At 39.8% G+C, this 20,742-nt stretch overlaps 1 protein-coding gene across 3 annotated transcripts in view; it reads left to right on the top strand.

The window, feature by feature from the left end:
* The window catches only part of rfx2 (regulatory factor X, 2 (influences HLA class II expression)), a 36,573-nt gene that overhangs the window by 3,496 nt on the left and 12,335 nt on the right, over window positions 1–20,742 (top strand). For all 3 annotated transcript variants that reach the window (XM_036140947.1, XM_021308026.2, XM_021308025.2), the window contains exons 2-6: window positions 11,449–11,557; window positions 12,241–12,312; window positions 15,533–15,609; window positions 16,859–17,129; window positions 17,949–18,023. In XM_036140947.1, coding sequence (XP_035996840.1) covers window positions 11,450–11,557; window positions 12,241–12,312; window positions 15,533–15,609; window positions 16,859–17,129; window positions 17,949–18,023 — 603 coding nt within the window. In that variant the 5' untranslated portion in view covers window position 11,449. The remainder of the gene's footprint in view (window positions 1–11,448; window positions 11,558–12,240; window positions 12,313–15,532; window positions 15,610–16,858; window positions 17,130–17,948; window positions 18,024–20,742) is intronic.

Raw genomic sequence — 20,742 nt, 5'->3', positions numbered from 1 at the left:
GTTGGTCTCTTGCGTTCTCTTTTATAGTTTGAGCCATATCTCTGGCTTTATTAGTCTGTGACGTTTCTCTGTTAATGTATTTTAGCATTAAGACCAAGACTTTCTAGGAACTTACCAAGAAAAAAAAAAAGTTCTTCTGTCCTAGCCTTGCTGTCCTCCATAGAACGCTACCTACAAAGCTTTTTGTTGGATTATTCTCTTACATTATCAACCGTTACCCATGTGGCATGTCATATGTTTACCATTAAACACGTGTACCCTGTGTTCCCTGTGTGTGCAGTTCAGCAAGCGGTAGAACAGCTGCAGCGGTCTCCCGGGCAGAGGGTGACCTAACACAGCTTTTGGTCACATGTTCAATGTGTGCGTGGATTTTCTGTGTGCAGTCCACAAGTGTGTTATGGCAGTGTTGTGCTTATGCTGTATTTAACTATCTTGACGAGACCCTCTGTTGCCTTCAGGAAGTGATTGTCAGCCCGCTACAGATTAGCTATGGCTATGAGATTCTTACGGTATCATAACCTTGAGTAAAAAATACCACCGTTTGCTGTTATTATGACATTGGCATGAACATTTAAAACACACTTTTGGCATAATGTGATGTAAGGAGCAAATATTCTAACATGGATTATAATGCTTTCTGTATCATATTTTTGTTATTAGATAGATGTCCGCTTATTCTGTACTGTATCATACCTTTTCTTTTTTTGTTGAGTTACCACCCTTGGAGTTTGTTTTTGCATCCAGAACGTTTGCAAACAGCTGAATTTGTCCTGTGTGCTGTAGGGAAACACATCTGTGCATCCTTTCAGCTAGCTGAGAAGCAGCGTGTAGCAACAGGTGGGGGAGGGTCTGTGCAAAGCCTCGCCTCCCATTAAAATGACTTGAAACTGGAAAAATGTATCTGTTTCTTAAAACCTACAGGGAATTTGTCAGCCCCACAGGAGCAGTTACATCTGTATACATGCTTTGGCTGTGTGTTTGTGTAGCACACACCTTTTGCTTTTGATAGTGAGCTCCTTGGCTACTTTTGCACACGTCTCTGTCATATTTTTTTTTAAACGCCCTTTTAATGATTTATTGGAGAGCTCAAGTCATGGCATGTCAGGAAATCACAGAGCAAAACAGAAGGGCTGAGAATGTCTCGTGGGGGCTTGTTAAACAGAAATTTGCCATTAGTACGTAAGCTATGAAATGTTAGTTTCATAATCTCCACAAGTCACTACTCTGTTGAGTGATGCAACGTTATCGGCTGATGGCAAAACCGTCTGTCTTGCATTAAGTCCACCGGAAAAGCTTTTGGAAACTGCAGGTTTGGGCTGCTTGGAGACGGAGAAACAGCTCCTGTTGTTCCGTCAGAAAGTACGGTCGCTGATTCACCCTCGTGTGATGGTAACACGCCGAGACTTGTAGTGAAATGAAATGTTTTTCAGTCTGTGCACTCTGCCTGGGTGTATGTGTCATCAGCCACATACCTTTTGTTACACCTGCTTGTTTCGTGGCTACACAACTGCTAATTAAATTTCCTGCCACAAACTGAAGACAAGGCACCAATATTTGCATTACAATGACCACCCCCCCCCCCCCCCTCCCCCCTGAGTTCAGGCAGATAACTACAGACCCCTATGTGCTCCCCACTTTTCCTTTCCTTCGGAGAGTTAGCGGCCAGTTAGGAGATGGCTATTTGGCAATAAAGAGGACACACAGCAAGAAACAACTTTGTTTTAGCCTAAACTTGAATGTGGATTTACTGTATTTAGATCCCAGTGTCGATGGTCAACAGTTTTCTCGTCATGCATGTCAGCAGATGTTTTCATGTGAGCACAGTTTGTGGCGTATTATTCTAGATTTTCATACTGTCGTGCACCTGATAGATTTGTCGTAAGTTTTTGTTTAGTTTACAAAAAAAAATTAACCTGTGATGCGTAACAGCATCTTCTCCCAGCCGTATCGTTGCAATGTTCTGTTCCATCAATGGTATTGTTGGTAAAAGTTGTCACATTTCAGTGTGTTTTATTTAGATTTTATCAGATAGCCCAACATAAAGAAGTGTAGAAACACAAAATACCAATAAAAATCTGAAAAGTATGATTTCCATTTAAGCTCAGTATAAAAATAGCTGTTCTGTGAAAATTAAAGGACACCGCCATGAAGACCAAGAGTTGAGAGTTTTGGGGGAGTTTAAATAGGATTTGGTAATGAAACGACACCCCAGCATCTCACTCCATCAATCCCAGTTGTGCTATAATGGAGTATAGCACAACTGGGGAAGGGGAACATTATTCAGAAGAGCAGCCCATGGTAACTCTGGAGGAGCTGCAGAGCGCCACAGCTCAGATGAGAGAATCATCATCATCATCATGAGAGGATAGAGGAAACAGGAAAAGGGTGCTATGGTCAGATGAGACTAAATTTTAACTTTTTGGCCTTCATGCCAAATGACTGTCAGAAGTCCAACACTGTACATCACCTGTAAACACCATTCTGATGGTGAAACATGGGGGTGGCAGCATCATGCAGCAGCAGGGTTTCCCCCAGCGTATCATAGGCCTGCCGGCCAGCCAGGCAGGCTGTTTTTATTGATTATTTGTTGAGCTGTGTGTTTCCGAAACGAACCTATATGGGGACCCTGGCCAGAAATTGTGTACGGTTTACCTTGTCGTTTAGAGGTTTTATTTTGCGTTTTCCTCAAAGTGGATGTTTTACTTTGCCAGTGTGTCTCTCTTCCAGATTTACTCGTAACTTTCCCACCAAATTGCCGCGCAGCTCGCAGACACAGTTGCGTAGAACCGCAATTGAGTTTGCCTGGCCCCGTTCACTTAAACCAGATGTAGCAACGACTTCATACGATCCGATTTTCTGTCTGGTCGGATGCTAATTGGGGTTTGGTCAGCCTTGGCTTTAAGACTTGTGATTAGAGCAAAGCGGGGTTCTATTTTGCTTTCACTTCAGATGTATGCAGTACGCACTACTTAATGTGGATCCGTCACATAAGATCCCAATAAAATACCTTTATGGGGGTCATATTTTTGTCAATGTTCAGACACATTTAATGTATTTTTGTTATTGCTTAAAAACACGTGTGTATTAAAAATGTAATATTTATTTTTTCACTAGAGGTTTGGATGGAGCTGCAATGGAGCTGATCTTTCTTTCAATAGATCTTTGCTAAAATAAAACAAAACTCCTGCAGTTCCAGGAAGTGTTTGAATGGAAGGCTGCAACCCTTTCATTTTCCAGAATGGTGCCCTCAATTCTGGCCATGATAGATTTTTATTAAAACAGAGATGAGTTGGATTATAGTTTGTTAAAGGCTTATGTTTGTTGAGGATTACCGCTTGCTCTTCACATGAGAATGACACAGCCTGCAAACACGTCCAGGATTATTTGATGTCAACACATTCTGCTTTTTACACCACAGTGTGTTTTAGCCAGGGTTTGAGATCCTTTTTATGCATTATGTTCAGTGTGATCTCGACTAGTATAGTTTAAAAAGACATAAAAGAAAAAGATATACTGGATATTGCTTTTGATTTAATATCTTGTATCTGTCTGGTCTTGAAATTCAGTCATCGTGAATAAATATAAAATATAAAATATAAGAGATTGCTGTGGATTCCAGGCACCTAGCTTTTACCTACAGTATTTGTCTTGGAAATAAATGTTGCATGTAGGCCATAGGTAGTTGTGTCTGATGGGGCGCTGTGGGTAAATTTGATAAGCATCAACCATTCAACTCTGCCACATATATTTAGATCTGTTTCAGGTTCAAAGCTCAGATGGTTCATTCTGTCCTTCCCATACTGTACTTTGATTACCAGAGTCTTGTCTCTGTGCAGAAAATCCTGTCCAAGAATGTGGGCTCCTTAAATTTAAAAACAATTAAGTTATTAATTATTGTTATTAAGTTGCTAGAATCTGAGGTTTAAATGTGTTTCCAGGTTTGCTTCCCAGGTTAAAAATAAAACATTTTGTTTCAGTTGTCGACCTGCCTCAACAGGTAAACAGATGTTATAATTTTCTTTATTCAGACAGCGATCATATTTTTACTTCTAGATTTCAGACCTATTCAGCAAAGTTTCTACAGGACAGAGGTTTACATAAATAAATCCCAACATTACAGAATTATATATTATTTAAATCATTTATTTAATGCGTGCCATTTTACAAGATGTTTAACTTCTTTTCTAAATTTCAAAGTGAAATTTAATATTCTAGAAAAAGCTGTGATTTGCTGTTAGTGTGTCAGACTGATAAATGGTTAGTCCATTTGTTGTAGTATTCTACAAACGTTTCCTAATCAAGCAGGCCTGAGACACAAATAAAATTCTTTAAAGCGATGAAATGGAGCAACTTTGCCGTAATCCGTTTGGCTTTGTGTTATCTGCTTATCTCTCACTCCCGTGTGACAGCCAGGTGCGAAAAAGTGCGCCTTCTTTTCTTAATGCAACTTACACCTGTAACTTCACTTTTAATCACCGCACCGATACCGAGAAGCTAAATCTGCGCTTTTGTTTTACTCGGTAACAACCTCCACATCAAAGAGCGTTGCCAGTTCCTGTTGAGGTTTTAATTTTTCTGACGGGCGTGATCAGGCGGGAAATTGGCCAGTTCCGGTCAGCGGCCGATTTTCCCAGCACAACTCTGGCGCGTCGTTATTGCAGCTTGACATCAGACAAATAAGTGTGATGGAGAGGACTGCCCACGCAGGAATATGCTCTGATAACATCGCCGGGCGTGTTCACCGCTTCCCCGTTTCGCCCTCCTTCCCTGTTGCATTTTTCTTTCCGGTTAACGTTCAAGACTCTCATTGTGCAGTTTTAACATATCAGTCTTCCTTCCTACGATGTCAAACGGCGAGGATGAAGGTATGGGGTAGATGAAGGCAGGAGGCAGTGGACATTTGGAAAGGGTTGGATGGTGTGGGGGAGGAGGTGGTGAACATGCAATCTCCATGGCAGCAGTTTGATCTTTCTCTCTCTCTGTGGCTGTCAGGTCTGCAGTGCACACGCTGACGGAGTGGACAGGTTCTGCTGATGACCAGAGGTGGGGAGGGGAGGAGTATTCTTGGATCAGAGGCAGTGGTCGGTGCCTCTTTTCTCCGTCGACCCCCCCAGCTCTGCCATCTGCAGACACCGAGAGCTGCTTTGATTGGATTAAGCATGAATTAATGAGACAGGCTTGAAGAACAGCCTCTGCCGTGGAAATCTCTCATCATATCTTAATTTGCTCTTTGTGGGAGCATGTGTGCACTCGGATTAGATTTTCCTCCAAGAAACATATATGGTCCAAGTTTTTTTTTTTTTTTAACCCAAAAAATGAAGACGAATGAGTTTTACGTTTAAACGAACGCTCAGCATGGAAAACGTGCTAAGATTTTAGTCAGACCTGTTGCTTTTTAGATCCTGAGGGAGAAAGTGAAAAGCAAACCTTTGCAGTCTGAGGCAGTCGCCTTTCTTAGATGTTCTTTTACAGCAACAAGCGTTGCCTTAGTTAGGAATAAGTTTTCACTGAGTTAAAAAAAAAACACATCATTGCCAAGTTGTCATCTCATCTGACCTGGAATCTTTGGAAAAGACTTTAGTTGGACTTGTATGTTTCTTTTTTTTTTATCAAATAACCAGAAAAAAAAAGCTATTGTCCTGTTGATGACTCAAACATTGTAACTTTCTAACCACCGTGTGGTTACAGAAGCAACAAACTTTATCAAACCATAGCCAACACATTCACAGCAAGTATCAAGTCTGTACATTTCTATGTGGCTTTGGCACTAAAATAACCCTGCCCCCAGCCCCCCCCCCCCCCCCCCCCCCTCCCTGCGGTCTTAAATTAACAGCTTACATAGTATTTATTGTTGTAAGTTTCTACTTAGCGTGAGATGGAGAATTCGGTGGGGGGATGGCATTGTTTGGTTTGGGAAGTATTCTGTTGGTTGCGTAGCAACAGGCTCCTGGAGACGGGAGTGGACGGTGTTGCTCCTAGCAACCGTTGTTGCTCTGCAAACAATGTGGGCCGGTGCAAACACGAGCCAAGACTGTGGGCTCCTGCTTTTAATTGAACATCTGTATGTGTTTTGCTGCGATTGAGCGGCGTTTCAGTTTGATCATATCAGTGACGGAGGTTTAGGGTTTGCCTTCGCTCTTAACGGGATGGTGTTGCTCAGACTTTGTGGGGCATTCTGTTGGGTTTTAAACTCTGTTATGGCTTTAGTGCAGCTTGTAAAACTTGGCTGTTTTATCAGTGGAGGAGCTGCTGTTGTTGCTCCTCTTGGGAGTCGCTTGCATGAAATCCGGCTGAAAGACTTAACTTGAAAACAGACTTTGGGATGAAGTTGTCTTTGTGTCGGGGGCAGAGAGGACTGGCTCTTTAACCGCAGACTTTTCTGAGCATTGGTTTTTGCAGCAGTGCAATGTGCCTCCTGCCGTTTCCTACCTTTGTGCCTTTCTGAGCTGCCGGTGGGGAATTTGTGACTTTTAACCTTATCCGAACATGAAACAGAAAGACTTCTCTAAGCCCTCATTCTTTCTCCCTCCTCCAACCGAATGATCGGGCACACTTCAACCTACCTATTTAAGGTTGGACTTTAAAGGGATGAGAACACACAGGTCAGCAGCACCCGCTTTTTATTTTTTATGGTTTTATCTCCCATCATGACACATTGCCACCCACTCATTAATGACCTAAATTGGCCACACCCAGGGTTGTGCTGCTTCTGCTGAAAATGACACGTTACAGAGAAAAACGATAGCATCGCTGCCATATATTTAAGTCCAAAATTCCAGCCATTAGAATATCTGAAGGTTGCAAGAGGCTGTTAAATCTTCACTTGTTCATGTTGTTCTTCTCAGCATTGATGTTTAAAGCTTTTCTGGCGTACAGGTTAGGAATTTGAAGAAACCCTTAACAGGGGTTGCTATAAATGTTAGTATCTTGTTACATTGCAACACGGGTCTTGTTGACTCAGTCTGTTAGTCATGTAGGCAGATCCTTATCTGTCTTGTCACCGGTGGCATACATTAATATATATATATTTTTATTTTTCTCTCTCATTTAACTGATTTTGTTTTATGTAACAGCAGTGCCCCCAGATATCCACATCAGTACAAGTCATTGCCCTCTACAACTGAGTTTTATCTGCAATATGAAGCTATATACTGTGGTTTTTATACTCGTCTAGTGGTTGTCAGTAAAGTATTTCCTACAGGTGGTTAATCATGATGTAACGATGAAAGAGTTTTTTTTTTTTTTTTTGCCGATTCCTAATTGCAAAGCTCTGACCTGTCAGTGCGTGTTTGAGGCTTTTTTTTTATCTCTCTTTAAAAGCTATCAAAAAAACAACAAAATACTTGTTTCCTTTTCCTGGGTAAATTTAAATTTCAACTTCCTGAAAGGTAAAAGTAATGAAATAGCACAAACTTGGAAATCTACGCGTCTAGTAAAATCCTCTGGGTTATGGGTGGCTCTCAACTCGTCAGGGTTCAGGACACAACACCAAGGAAGCAGTCAGTTTTAAAAAATTCACTCACCTATTTGATTCTTATTCATTCTGACGTGACGATGTGAGCACTTGGTTGCTACCTTTTTTTAACGGACCGTTGCTGTTTTGATGCAAAATACATTAAAAAAAGGCAAAACACTGAGAAGTATTTTTAAGACGTCATATTATGTAGTTTTACCTGAGAATCCTCACCTATACACCAAAATGCACTCTAGAAAAAATATTTCATCTGTAGTAATTTTTTTATTCATAACCTGAAAATGTGAGTGAACAAAAAGCGCAAAATAAAAAAAAAATGCCATGGTCTGAAAATACTTAAGCAGCTCTAAGGTCATATTGAGGTCATATTTGGGTCTAACACTAACCTCATAAAACACGTTTTTTTTCCCCCAGAATGTTAATTTTCCTGTTTGGTGTTTAGTCTGCTTCTCTGTATTGTCTTCAGTCGAACCAGAGCTGAGAAGCAACCGTCACGGGTGATACGGAGCGATAAGAAGAGTTTTACTGCTCAGGCTACAAGTGAAGGATATTCACTTACCAGAACTTTGAGAGCCTTACCTACACTAAGTTTAGCATACGTCATACGATAGCCCCACCAGCTGAGCCTCTTTGCTGCTTGGCAGCGTAATGATTTCCATGTTTATTATGGAGGGCCACCATCATTCCTTTGTTTCACAGGAAACCAGCGTCTCAAATAGTCGGTCATATCTGCATTCTGCTATGCTCAGTTAACGCTAGTAAAAAACAACAACTTTGTGAGTCGTCTTCTATAATGTGAAACAATGGGTGTATCAGCTCGCATTACAGGACTTTATTGCTACCTAATGTAAGTTGTGTGAATTGGCTAGACTCGATTGATTGATTGATTGATTGATTGATTGATTTGTATTCTTGTTTTTTTGTCCAGGCAAATGCCTGCGACCCACCAGTTGAGAAACTTTGCTGCTGATAAAACTGTTTATTTTTATTGTGCGCACCTCAACATGTAGAGCTGCGCCATATCTCTTTCAAACTAAATAATCACAATATCTAATTCCATATTTTAGTGTAAAAAGCTCAGCTATACCTTTTTATATGTTTACATTGACCATATTTCGTGAAAGGGCCTTCATTACTTCACAGAAGTGACAGCACACCATGTGTGCGAGAAGGAGCAGTCTGTGTTACACAGCTCTACAACAGGATTTTGCTGCTTGTCAAAACTAAGACAAAATGATTGTGTGAAAAGGAATGTGGCGGAGAGGGAAAGGTGTAGACATGCAGTAAATCCCCCGGGGTGTAGAGTCGAACCGTGGAGAGCCGCATGGAGGATTGTAGCCTCCATATATGATACATCTTCTCTACTGACTGACCCACACTGTGCCCCCCACAGCTGACGTTTTAAACTGTCCTTATCACGTTTTACTATTGTTTGTTATAATTAGTGCAGGCAGCATTATCAACTGCAATAACCTTTGTGTTTACCCCGTGGAGAGTTAACAATCTTACCTGAAATTTCCAAAAGATTGCTACCAGCTCTTAATTCAGGATGTGTCATGTCGGTGCAGATTAGACTCTTTGCTGTTATGTTCAGTTCCCTGTTATATGCTGATGTTTCCCTGCCAATGTGGCCTCCTGAAGGAACACCCCTCATACCCATATAAAGATAGTTATTCCTAGAATTTCTCTAAGCCTATTGGACACCTACTAACGTCCCTTTTCTAAGCCTCCCTTACGTTTTGCACCATGGACAAAAGCTAACCCGGTTATCTTCTTCATTCAGAAACAACTTCCACACTGAAGAGTGTTGTCAATGCGAGTTTTTAGCATGTAGAAAAATTATGTGTTCACAGCCCGAAAAAAAAAATTGGATTTCCGACCAATCACTGATCAGACCTGATCAAACATAAAATTGCCCAGTTTTGACCACCAGTCAATTTCTAGGTAACCTCAATTCAAAGATTAAATGCAATTGGCTCTGCTTCTTTTCATAGTAGAGATTTACCAAATGGCATAATCTGAATGAAACTGTCAAATGTTACATTTAAGATCAGATGTATGTCACTGGATCTCATCTGTCTATGTAACAAGTTACATTGGGATGCCTTGAACTTGTATATTTCTGTCAAATTAAAATAAACTGACAATGTTTTACATTGTGTCCTGAGGTGGCATTTTAAACGTTTGCACAATAAAGAAACTGAACTGAATCTCTAGCAGTTAATAGTTGCTAAATGTCGCTTTAGACGAAGTTAAAACTAAATTTTTCAATTAAGAAATTGTGATTACTACTGATATTTTGTGTGGTCATGGGAATAAATGTTGTCCCTTTGTTGTGGAAATGATCACCGATGTGCAGTGAGCTCAGTATTTTTGTTCAGAGCTGTTCGTGTTTATTTCCACTTCCTTACCATATGTTATGTTTTTGTAGTTCTAAGCAGTTTCGTTTCAAACCTCTTAATACAGTTTATGAATCCCACTGACTTGGGGCCTTATTTTATCATTGGCCTGAATCGAACTTCGTTCCAGGTCTTTTCAAATAGTCTGTCCAAGTTAATCAAAAACGTAACAAACACAGCTGTGCATGTTTGCTTCCAAGAAATAATATTTTGTTGTTATCAGCAGTGTTGTGCAAGACTTCTCTGGGCTTTTTAAGGCTGTTTTTGCTTCCCTCGCTCATTTTCACCAAATCTTTGTCTTTACAAAAAGCAGATTAATTCTTAAACCTAGAATTTAAAATTGGTTGTTTACTTGTTTATGTACAGATTAAAGTGAAGCTTGTCAGACGGCTTCCAGGAAACAGAAATGATAAAGTAGCACTGATTGAGGGCTGAGGCTAATAATCTAAGGGTGTTGAGAGCAGGTTGTCTCTTGTAACTCTTTACTGGTTTTTAATCTTTCCTTTGCGTACTAACTTTCCTTGCAGTACCAGGATTTCTGCTTTAACTACATATTGCTCATCAATTGGACCCCCCCCCCCCCCCCAACTGCGCTGTATCTCTTTCAGCCGTACTGCTGCTCTCCTCCCCCTTCCCTCTTTGTGGCCACACTCAAGAGTTCCTGTGGAAGAGCTTTATAAAGGAGGGATGGGGATGGGGAGGGAACACGGAGGGGCGGGGGGGTTGACTCAGGGTGGTTGTCATGGATTCCTCACCATAGCAACCAACCAGGGTTTACAAAGCAATGAGGAATTTCCTCATATCAGCTGGATTATTAGAGCCCTTGGAGACGTCTCTCATTTAAAAATCATGCGGGATATCACCAGGACCTTAGCAGGGGCTGGAACCCCTCTGCCATTTTCATCATTTCCCCCTTTTTTTTTGGAAAGTAGGGAACTTTGTTTGTCTTTTTTTTTAGCCCACTCCCCCCTTGCAGTACCATTCTTGTGTATGCATTACCCCTGGTCTTTTTCTCTCCTCCCTGTGTCTTTGGTTTTTAAAGAGCCTTTGTGTCACTCCATTTTTAGCTCCCCTTTGCTATGCTGAACACATTGTGACCCAGTGGAACAAAGTGGTGGTAGTGGGTTTGGCCTTCAGGAAACAGCTCAGTCCTGCTGGTAATTTTAGCTTCTCAGCTGTAACTTTCCCACATGGGTCTGTTCTGATATTAAGACTGTAGGCATGTAGTGCTTTCGAGGCTTCAAATTTTTGGCACTGATTCAAACCAAAGGCAGAACTCCGAGAGCTTTTGTTGTCTTGGTAAAGCCAGAATTCTCCTGGGACGTTAAGACCTCTTTTGGGTATGTCCAGTCCCCTGGAGGTAGTTAAGTATGGGGCGTTTATTGATTGGGAAAAAATGGGATTTTTCAGTTTTGACCAATCAATAATCAAGACCAGTCAAACTAAACATCATCCGACTCCACTTAACTGCTAGTTTCTTCATGCGTCTGTAGTTTTAAACCCTAACATCACTTCTGGAGGTATTGATGGGGGTCAAGGAGTTACCCCATATGTTTCTTTCCCTTTGTGTTCCAGCATGCAGAACTCAGAGGCAGCGTCAGACACCCCCACTGGTGTGACAACACTGCGGACTTCATCCTCGGCCCAGGCTCCTGTGGTGCAGCCTGTGCCAGCCTCCCAGCAGGTAGGGAAGCGCCGCCACTCTGCTGCTTCCTATAAGAGCATGAAGACGCCCAGAGAACCTCCTAAGCCCAGTTTAGGGAAGTTTGATTGGTCAGAAGCTTATGGTGAATAGTTAGCATGACGTTAAAACAGAACGTAGTGCAGTGAACTGTGTAAATTCTTAATGCACTAAAGATTAGCTATACAGACACAGCGGTGTCCAAATGGCAAAGGCAAGGCGAGGCAAATTTATTTATATAGCACAATTCAGTACAAAGACAATGCAAAGTGCTTTACATGATTAAAATATAGCAAAATAAAACAGAATAAATGCAAGTAGGAATAAAATGTAGATAGAAAAAAAAAATGGTTACGTTTGTCGTTCATCAGGAAGTTCTAAAAACATATACGTTTAAAGTTGCTACAGCTCTTTTTTTATCAGTTGGTTAAACAAATGCTTGATAGCAGAAAGATTAGAGTTTGTGCCACATAAATAAAATCATCTCATTATCATGCTGTATGTCCCCACATTTCTGTCTTCACTGTTGTTTTTTCCATAGCAAAAGTTTAACACATAGTAATCGGTGCTTTCTTCATAAAGGTGTGCTTGTGTTGTTTTTGACTTGTATATGTTTAGACTAGAGTGTTTCTGTGTCTATGTACATGCGTACCTATGTAATTGAGTTGTGTCTCATATTCACACAGAGGGTGCTGGTTCAAACCACAGGCTCAGCTCAGAAAGGAGGACAAGTATCAGTATCCAGGGTCCCCCAGCAGGTACACAGTACTCTGCATACCTGTTCCGTGTTCTGAAAATACTTCAACACCCCTTGACTTGTTGCAGGCTACTTTTAAAGATTACCAAAAGTATTTTTATGATTTAAATTTTTACATTCTGCTACTATACAGTCAATCTGGAATGGGGTTATTTGGCTACCAGAGAACATTTAAGTTTCAGGTTATCAAGCTGTAAAACTAGATGAAGATAACCTTAGGGAAAATAATGGATTTCACATTATTTAATTTATTAAAGGGAAAAAAAGCTCTCCAGACCAACCTGATCTAATGTGAAATTGTACTGGACCTTTGAACCAGATAACCACCCGTGTTTATTTTTTTTAAATGCGAAATATTTAAGCGTGACAAAAAAAAGCCACCTCAAAAGAAGTGGGAATCATTTAAGATCTGAAATAATGTGATGAGGATAATAATTTAATCATAAGAATATAATATTTACATTTTCATCATTCAGAAATATTTTACTCCTGTTCATGTGACACTTTCCATAGAAAAAAATAAAAATAAATCTAATGAATTAATGATCAGGTTTTTAATTAACTTGTTTCCAATAATGAACACAAACCCTTAACTCACCAGCCTGTGCACCATAACTAGAATTACCTTTTCCTTTCTGCACCCCTTAAGGGTCTGAAACGTTTCATTCTGAGTCTGAGCTGTCCAATCACAAACACCCGAGTTACATTTTTATTATTATTTGCGCCGGAGCTTCCTTTTCCCCAATGTGACGATAGGTAACACGCTCCTTAGGCTCCGTTTCTTCTGCCCCGAAGTTGGCTCTAATGTTACACCTCAGTTTGTTAGAAAGATTTCTACTGAGAGACTTGCTTTTGTAAAGGAACATGTGGCAGATTGTCTCCAGCTGCCTTTTTTGTGTAGCATTGTGGCTCGTTTTTTTTTTATTTATTTTTTTAAGTAAGCTGACAGGAAGGGGGGTTGAGAGAGGGAGGAAGACATGCGGAATCGAACCTGGGTCAGCCGCGTCGAGGAAGGCCTCCATATATGGGTCGTGCTCTCTACCCCTGCACCATTGTAGCACGCCGGCTAACTGTCTTTAACATGCACATTTAAAGAATATGGAGAAAAGGAGTTCAGATTGCAACACCTACTGACAGGTTTACAGCTGATAATGTTAAAGGTGTAGTTTGGTTCTAAATTATTCAAATCCCGGTAGGTTTAAAGACGGATTTGTTCTGATTGGAACTAATATGAACATTTTTGAAGTGACTAGCTATATAGTCTTGACTTGAATCTGATGGCTAAAGATTAGGGTGATGGCAAAAAGACCTTCCAACCTGGAGGACTCGTCACTAAAAGCAGAAAGGCCAGTAAAAAAAGCTAGTACTCAATTAAAGAGATGTATTGATTGCTGTAATTCCAATAAAGATGATTCAGTTGGTTATGGAGAAGGGTATAAATGATTAGTGACATTGTGATTGTTAGTAAAATAGAACTACAAATTTTTCTTTTCTAAATCGATGCCCAATTTTACATCATTTTGTCTGAGAGATGTTATTCTCATCTCCAGTCCGAAAATTTAAAATCTAAGTCTACCAGGAGTATAAAAAATGTTGCGCCTAACTGTATAATATGACTTGGGACTTTGTGATGATGATATTTAATTTTGTTGTCTTGGACTTGATTAACTCTCTCGGCACATTCTGTAAAACCGCTGCAGAGTTTGAGTGATGTCCCTGAAGGCTTGAACCAAAACCCAACCGTTTGTTCTCACCTTTTCTCCATTTTCATCTCAGTAGTTCAAACATCTCTAGTTGTGCATCTACATCATCTCAACCTTGTTTTTGTATGAATCCAAAACTTCTATTTCTGTTGAGGTTTTATTCATTTCATAATCAGTAATCCATGAATTAAATCCAGTTCACATCTCATTCACTGCTAATTTTCTTTTAGTATATAAAGCATCCACATCTGTTGGCAGCACAGGTAAAGATGCGTAAAAAGTGTTAAAATAAAGCCATTTTTTTTGTTCCTGTACTACAATTTTAATAGTAGTACATCTTATTTAGTATAGGGGAAAAATCCTAGACAGACAAATAATTGCCATTTTCTACTTTGTTTATTTATTTGCATTATCCAGATTGGTTTTTGATGTCAAATCTTGAGCTTACTTGCTCAGGTTTTCTGTGGGATTCAGTTCTCAGTTGAAAACAGTTAATTTTTATGTGTGAACCTTTTCTGTGTTGATGTAGCCATATGTTTTGGATCATTACCCAGCTGAAAGGCCCAGTTATGACCCATTTTCTGTTTTTTTGCCAGGGTCAGATTTTATGTAAAATCTCAGTATTTCATGGAGTATTTAATGCACTTTAATAAACTTCTCAAAGCTGTTGAAAGAGAATCAGAGCCAAAGCCTCACAGACCCTCCACTGTAACACTAGGCATGGTAGGACATGTAGCAGGATGACATGTTGATAGGTAATAACGGAGACCTGATGACCCCTCACTCTTTGCTGCAGTTCTCTGATGGTAAGCTTTGGAGTTTTGTTTACCTTCCTTACCATCGAGTCTGGACAGGGACCAGTTCATCTTCCATCAAGATTTTAAACTTGTGTAAAACTTTCTAATCATTGCTCTGACTCTAGATATGTTCAGTTTTTGGTGCGAAGCTATGTCCTTTTAGCTATTTCTTTGACGTATGAAGGCATAAGATAACTTTACTCGAATGTCATGTTTTCTCTCCTCTCTTTGAAGAAGCAAAATGTTGCTCTATGTCATTTTATACTGACATATATTCCAGAGAACCAGAAAGTTGTGGATTAATAATTAAAGGTTCTTTTACACTCGTCAACTGTGAAAGTGATCGATCCAAAATGTTCCAATTAGTTTTATTTTAGTGATATTTGGTAGGGGTGTCAAATATTGTGAACCTGGGATTTTTGTTAAACAATAAAACTAAAAAGAAAAAAAAAAAAATTTCCCTCCCACTGAATAAATATACTGAAATTAAAGGTTGGATTTTTCTTAATTGTTCATTATATTATTCCACTGCAGTAAAATATTTTGTTTTATTTTGATTTAACAACTGTTTAGTACAGATTATTGAATAAGCCAAGGGGTGGACAGTTTTTCACTGTATTTAATGTTGTCACCTACATGCATTTGTGCTTTTTTCCACCTATTGACGGCTGTTTTAACTCTGAACACTCGTTTTTTGTGCTGTCTCTCTTTGTACAAGCAGCAGGTGCAACATGTCTACCCATCCCAAGTACAATATGTAGGAGAAAGTGGGGAAGCTGTTTATACCAATGGAACTATGTAAGCTCACTTCTTTGATTTCACTTTATTAATACAATATCTCCATTCTGCTAAAAAGGCTGAATGTATAAAAGGAAAAAAAAAGAAGGAAGAAAACACCGTTAATAGATTTAGATAAAACTTTCAGTCAATGCTTTGAAATTCTCACGCTGAGCTACTCTGTTAGCGCCGCGGTGATTACAATCTTCTTGAATTATCTATAAGTGGTGTGTTGAAAACACGGTGACAGATAAGATTTCCCACACCACTTGCCTCATCATGTTAACTGTGTCACCAACTGTTTTTAAAGTGGCTCCAATAAAAATGCCATTTAGGCCAATTACAGCCCAGATTTATTAGTTTTTTCATGCATTTTCAATGTTTAATGTCAGCCCAAGATGAATGAGAATTATGATATCAGTTAATCTGCCGTCCTGCGTTCCTGTTGCTTTACACTAGAAATGCACCGATCTGATCTCTGGTTTTGTAAAGCTCTGATCTGTAGATATAGATTTTTTCTTTTTTTGTTCTTTTAAGAAATATGACCTAAAATGATAAAAAAATAAAAAAAATAAGCGTCATATATTAGCCATTATCAGGGTAGATGCAGCTAGCATCATCAAAACAGGCGTTTCTCTGTGTATTGCTAGGAAATGTTTGACTCTCACATTAACGATGAGGTTTCAACCCGTCATATTTCATACAGGACGGACGCAGAAAGTTTAAAGGACAAAACTCTCTAAGCTGGAGTGAGCCGCAGGCGTGGCTCGACATGTTGACGACAACGCGGCTTTCTTTTAAACGCCTTCCCTCGTCTTCCTCAGACGTACTTTTTAAACGCCTCGCTGATACTGAAAATAGCTTTTAGTGATGGCGACCGCACTGAAGAGTGGAGCCGCATGTCAGGGACACTGCTGCGGCAACACCGATTATGATTATTCCACATTTTTTTGTGCCACTTTTCCTACTTCCTTTTTCTATGTGTGCCGCTAAAAATAAACATCAAGCGTTTGCATCGATGGCAGCAAAAGATAACCACAGCTGGATATGTTGTGCAGCTACACTCTGTGTTTTTCCTGCTACAGCTCCAGTGTAACGCGTTCACCGAGTTTCCAACCTAAACGGGGATCATTGAGCTGAAGTTCTGGTCAAGCAACCGATTTCTCGCCGATTCTCCCTGTCAGACGTGGCGCGCGGCGTCGTTTGGTGATGTTGAGTTTGAAACGGCCCTGAAATGCAACCCGTGCTAACCGCAGTGATGTGTCTCCAGCCGCACCGCCTACTCCTACAACCCCGACTCCCAGCTGTACGGACAGGGCAGCGGGGGGCCCTACTTTGACTCCCAGGCCGGCGGCACCCACGTCACCACGGTGGTCTCCTCCGCCAGCAGCGGCGTGCCCCCCCACGGCATGGTGGGCATCGCCATGGACGTGGGCAGCAGCCACATCATCTCCGGTGGCAGCACCTACCTGCTGCACAGCGGCGGCATGGAGGGGAACCGCAACCACATCTCCCACTCATCCCGCTCCTCCTCAGCCATGGTGAGCAACACTCCCGCTGGGGGGGCTTTGGCTTAAATAATTCAGCGCTCGCCTTGTTTTAGGGGTTTTCACAGGCACTCGAGCGGCCCCTGAAACAAAGAGACCCCCGGGGGCTTATTACCATTTGGCCCAGAGCCCTCTGGAGCTCTCCTAAAAGCTTGGAACGCCGCCTGCTTCTCTTTCCCTCTCTTATGTGCGAAGTTTGGCATCAGTCTTGATTGATTTTCTTCCATACCTGCACAAAATGTTCCCGCTTTAGTCTTCAGTCGAACATTTCACCCGACGGACGATAACTTTTTTATTTTTCTGCTCATGACGTGTCAGAGTGACTAGTTACTTTATTTTGTTCTCAGTTTTGTCATAGCAGCGTCTTACTTACCTTACGTTTAGTTTTGGTTGGACAAATGTTTTTTCTTTTGAAGTTTGACAGATTCTGGGATGATTGGCATTGTTGACCCTCTGTCCCGGGTCCCGCTTTGACCTCTGCCCCCTGTTTGTTGTTCCTATTTGCATACTTTAGTGTGTCAGAGCCCGAGCCTTCACTGAGCTGCTTAACCCTATGAGTCCCTTGATTTGCATGCTTTTGTCAGCCAATAATGGATTTGGCTGCAACACTGACTGATTTTAATGGAAATGCAGAGATCTGGCTGCTTGCTAACAGTCTTATTTCCTTTTTCTCTTCTCTTCTATCCCCCCCCCCCCCCAACTTCACACCCCTGCTTTTTTCTTTTTCCTCTTTTTTCCCCTTCTCTCTCTGCGTCCTCCCCTTCTGTGTCCTCTGCTCTTTTTTTTTCCTGTTTTGCATGCTTCTTTCTTCAGCTTGAAATGGCGATTGAAAACCTCCAAAAGTCTGAAGGAATTGCCAGTCACAAAAGCAGCCTGCTCAACAGCCATGTAAGTCAAACAGGAACTTTCTATCTAGAAACAAAACCAGAAGGTTACGGCTGAATCTGTGGACTCTATGTTCTGCCTGTGTCTGCTCAGCGAAACACACTGTGTGTCGCCAGCTTATGTTTCCCTTTCAAAAATGATTTTATTTTGTTTTCATCCCTGATCTAAACTCGTGTTTGTCGTCATTTTTCCTTTAAACAGACTCCAGTCGATTGCCTTGATACTCTGCATGAACTAATGCTGATTATTTGTTTTTCTTGCTTTGGTAATGAGAATAATTAGGGCTTATTTTCATTAGCTGGTTGTGTTTTTTTTATTTTTAATTGGGGGAAAAATCATAGTTACATGTTTGGATCTGCTGTAGGCCTATAGCGAGTTTACAGAACCAAAGCCCCATTTTTAAGCTGTCTGAGTTATTTGCAGCTGGATTTGGAGGCTATAGGCTCCACATTCACTCATTCTCCTGGCAGGCCTGTTTCCTGAGATGCGTTTTTCACTACATAAGAAGACGCATAACATTTGTCACGCACAGACATTAAATATGACTAAATCTTTTCTATTTAGGTTAATAAACATGTCAAAAATTATTTGTATTTGTTAAACGCCAAAATAGTGAGAGAATTATTAGATGTCTTTTAACACTGCAGAGCAGTAACTCAATGCAATTAGACGTTTGATTGATTAAACTGAGCTTAACGGGATTGTTTGACAACTACGACCAGATAGAGCTGCAAGTGGAGTCCTTGACTTTGAGTCGATCTGTACATTTGGATTAAACTGACTTTTTTTTGCGAATTAGCGCTGTATGAATAAACTGAATTAAATGAATTTTGTTCCAATGCCCGTTTTAGATTGATTTACTTGGTATTTGGTAGAATCGCCTCGTAAAAACATCTGACTCGGGTCACGCTTTGGAGGAGATGATGTCGTCTGGTAGCTAACAAGCCGACAGCTTTGGAGTCTGTTACCTTTAGAACAATTTCACCAGATTCTCCCTTTTTTTTGGACAAAGCTCAACGACAGCTTAACACCCACTGACTGAACTGTATTCTACCTGCAGCTCAGAATACACTGACACTCTGATCCATCTCCTGTTTTTATTACGGCAAAGTCAGATTCTGAATCGTTCCAAATTCACAATGTTTGATATTATTGAAAACGATATATGTCACATACAGCCGGCATGTTTTCCTGATATTCTCTAAATCTTCTTGCTACTGACAAGTGCTATATAAATAGCCTTGCCTTGATAATGTTTACATTGCAAGTCTTTTCAAAGATAATATTTGGTTGTTTTATGCTCCGTTTTGATTTGAGTCGATAATTCGGCTCTTAATATATTTCTATGTTGTTAATCGTTCACAGACAAAACTTGCTTGGATAAAATATTAATGACTAGTGTTTCAGCTGCTTTCTACAGTGCACAGACGTTCACTGCAAAAACGGATCTAAAAATAAGTAAAATGTGCTTAAAATTAGTGTTTTTGTCCTAGATTTGAGCATGTAAATAAGATTATTTGCCAATGTAATGAGTATTTTTGACCCCTAAAATAAGATAATTAGTTATACTGCACTTGAAATTAGATCATGGAGATGAATTTTTCCTATTTTAAGTGCAAAAATCTTATTCTATTGGCAGATAATTTTATTTACCTGGTCAAATCAAGGAAAAATACACTAATTTTAAGAACATTTTACTTATTTTTAGTTCAGTTTTTGCAGTGTTTATCTGGGGACATGGAGCTTAAGTAGCTAAGTTTCTGTGTAACGGCATTTGCTGCAGAGGTCTGATGCAGAAGGAAACTAAAGATACGGGCCTGTAACTAAATAATATACAACAATACACCTGACATTAAATGCACTGTATATTAAATGTAAAGCTTTTAAAGCGGTCTTAAAAATGTTCCCTAGCTAAAATGCTTTTTATTTGTTGCTTTTTTTTATAGGAACGTTTGTATTTAATGGAATATCGATCGCCAGAAGTCAGACAAAATTGAAGATATAAATCTGGAGAGAGTTTTGTGCCTTTTGTTCTGTTTCCCTTAGCTTCTGGGGAAAATTAGCTGGTCACACAATTACAACCGTTTTCATTGTTTAATCTTTTTTTTTTTTTTAGTTACACATCAGTGACAGATGCTACATCCTAATTTCATTTCTCCAGCTAGAAAACCTTAAAGAACAAAGACAACTCTTCAGGTTTTCTATCAAAGTTAAAAAAAATGTATCTTTTAATGAGAAATAGTTTTTAATGCTACAGCAAGACGCTTCTGTAGTAGAGGAAACATTTTTAAATTAAAAAACACGTAGGGATGAGTAACAAGATACTTGATACTTTTCAGATTCTGCACATTTTAAAATTGCTTATTTATAGTTTTATTTGATGTATTTACAAATGAAATGTGTATAAATACATAAAGATTTCACTCTTTATTTTTTCTTGTCATATTAACGTTTTTATTTAGCCTATTTTGCTACTTAAAATGTTGTCACATTACAATTTTGTCATCATGACAAAGGTTTCATTATTATTTTTAACATGTCAGCTTGTAATTTTTTTTCTTTTACATTTACCAATAAAAATGTTTCTAATATTTCTACTTGTAGAAACAGTCCTTTACCTGTTTGTAGAAACAGGTATATTTGGCTGTTTTCAAAAGGCTTAAAGGCTAAAATCTGACTGACCTTTGACTTTAAACCCAAAGAAGATTGTTAAAAATGTAGG

The sequence above is a fragment of the Fundulus heteroclitus genome, chromosome 9, assembly GCF_011125445.2.
Source record: "Fundulus heteroclitus isolate FHET01 chromosome 9, MU-UCD_Fhet_4.1, whole genome shotgun sequence".
Taxonomy (NCBI): domain Eukaryota; kingdom Metazoa; phylum Chordata; class Actinopteri; order Cyprinodontiformes; family Fundulidae; genus Fundulus; species Fundulus heteroclitus.
This window is presented reverse-complemented; position numbering and strand designations above follow the sequence as displayed.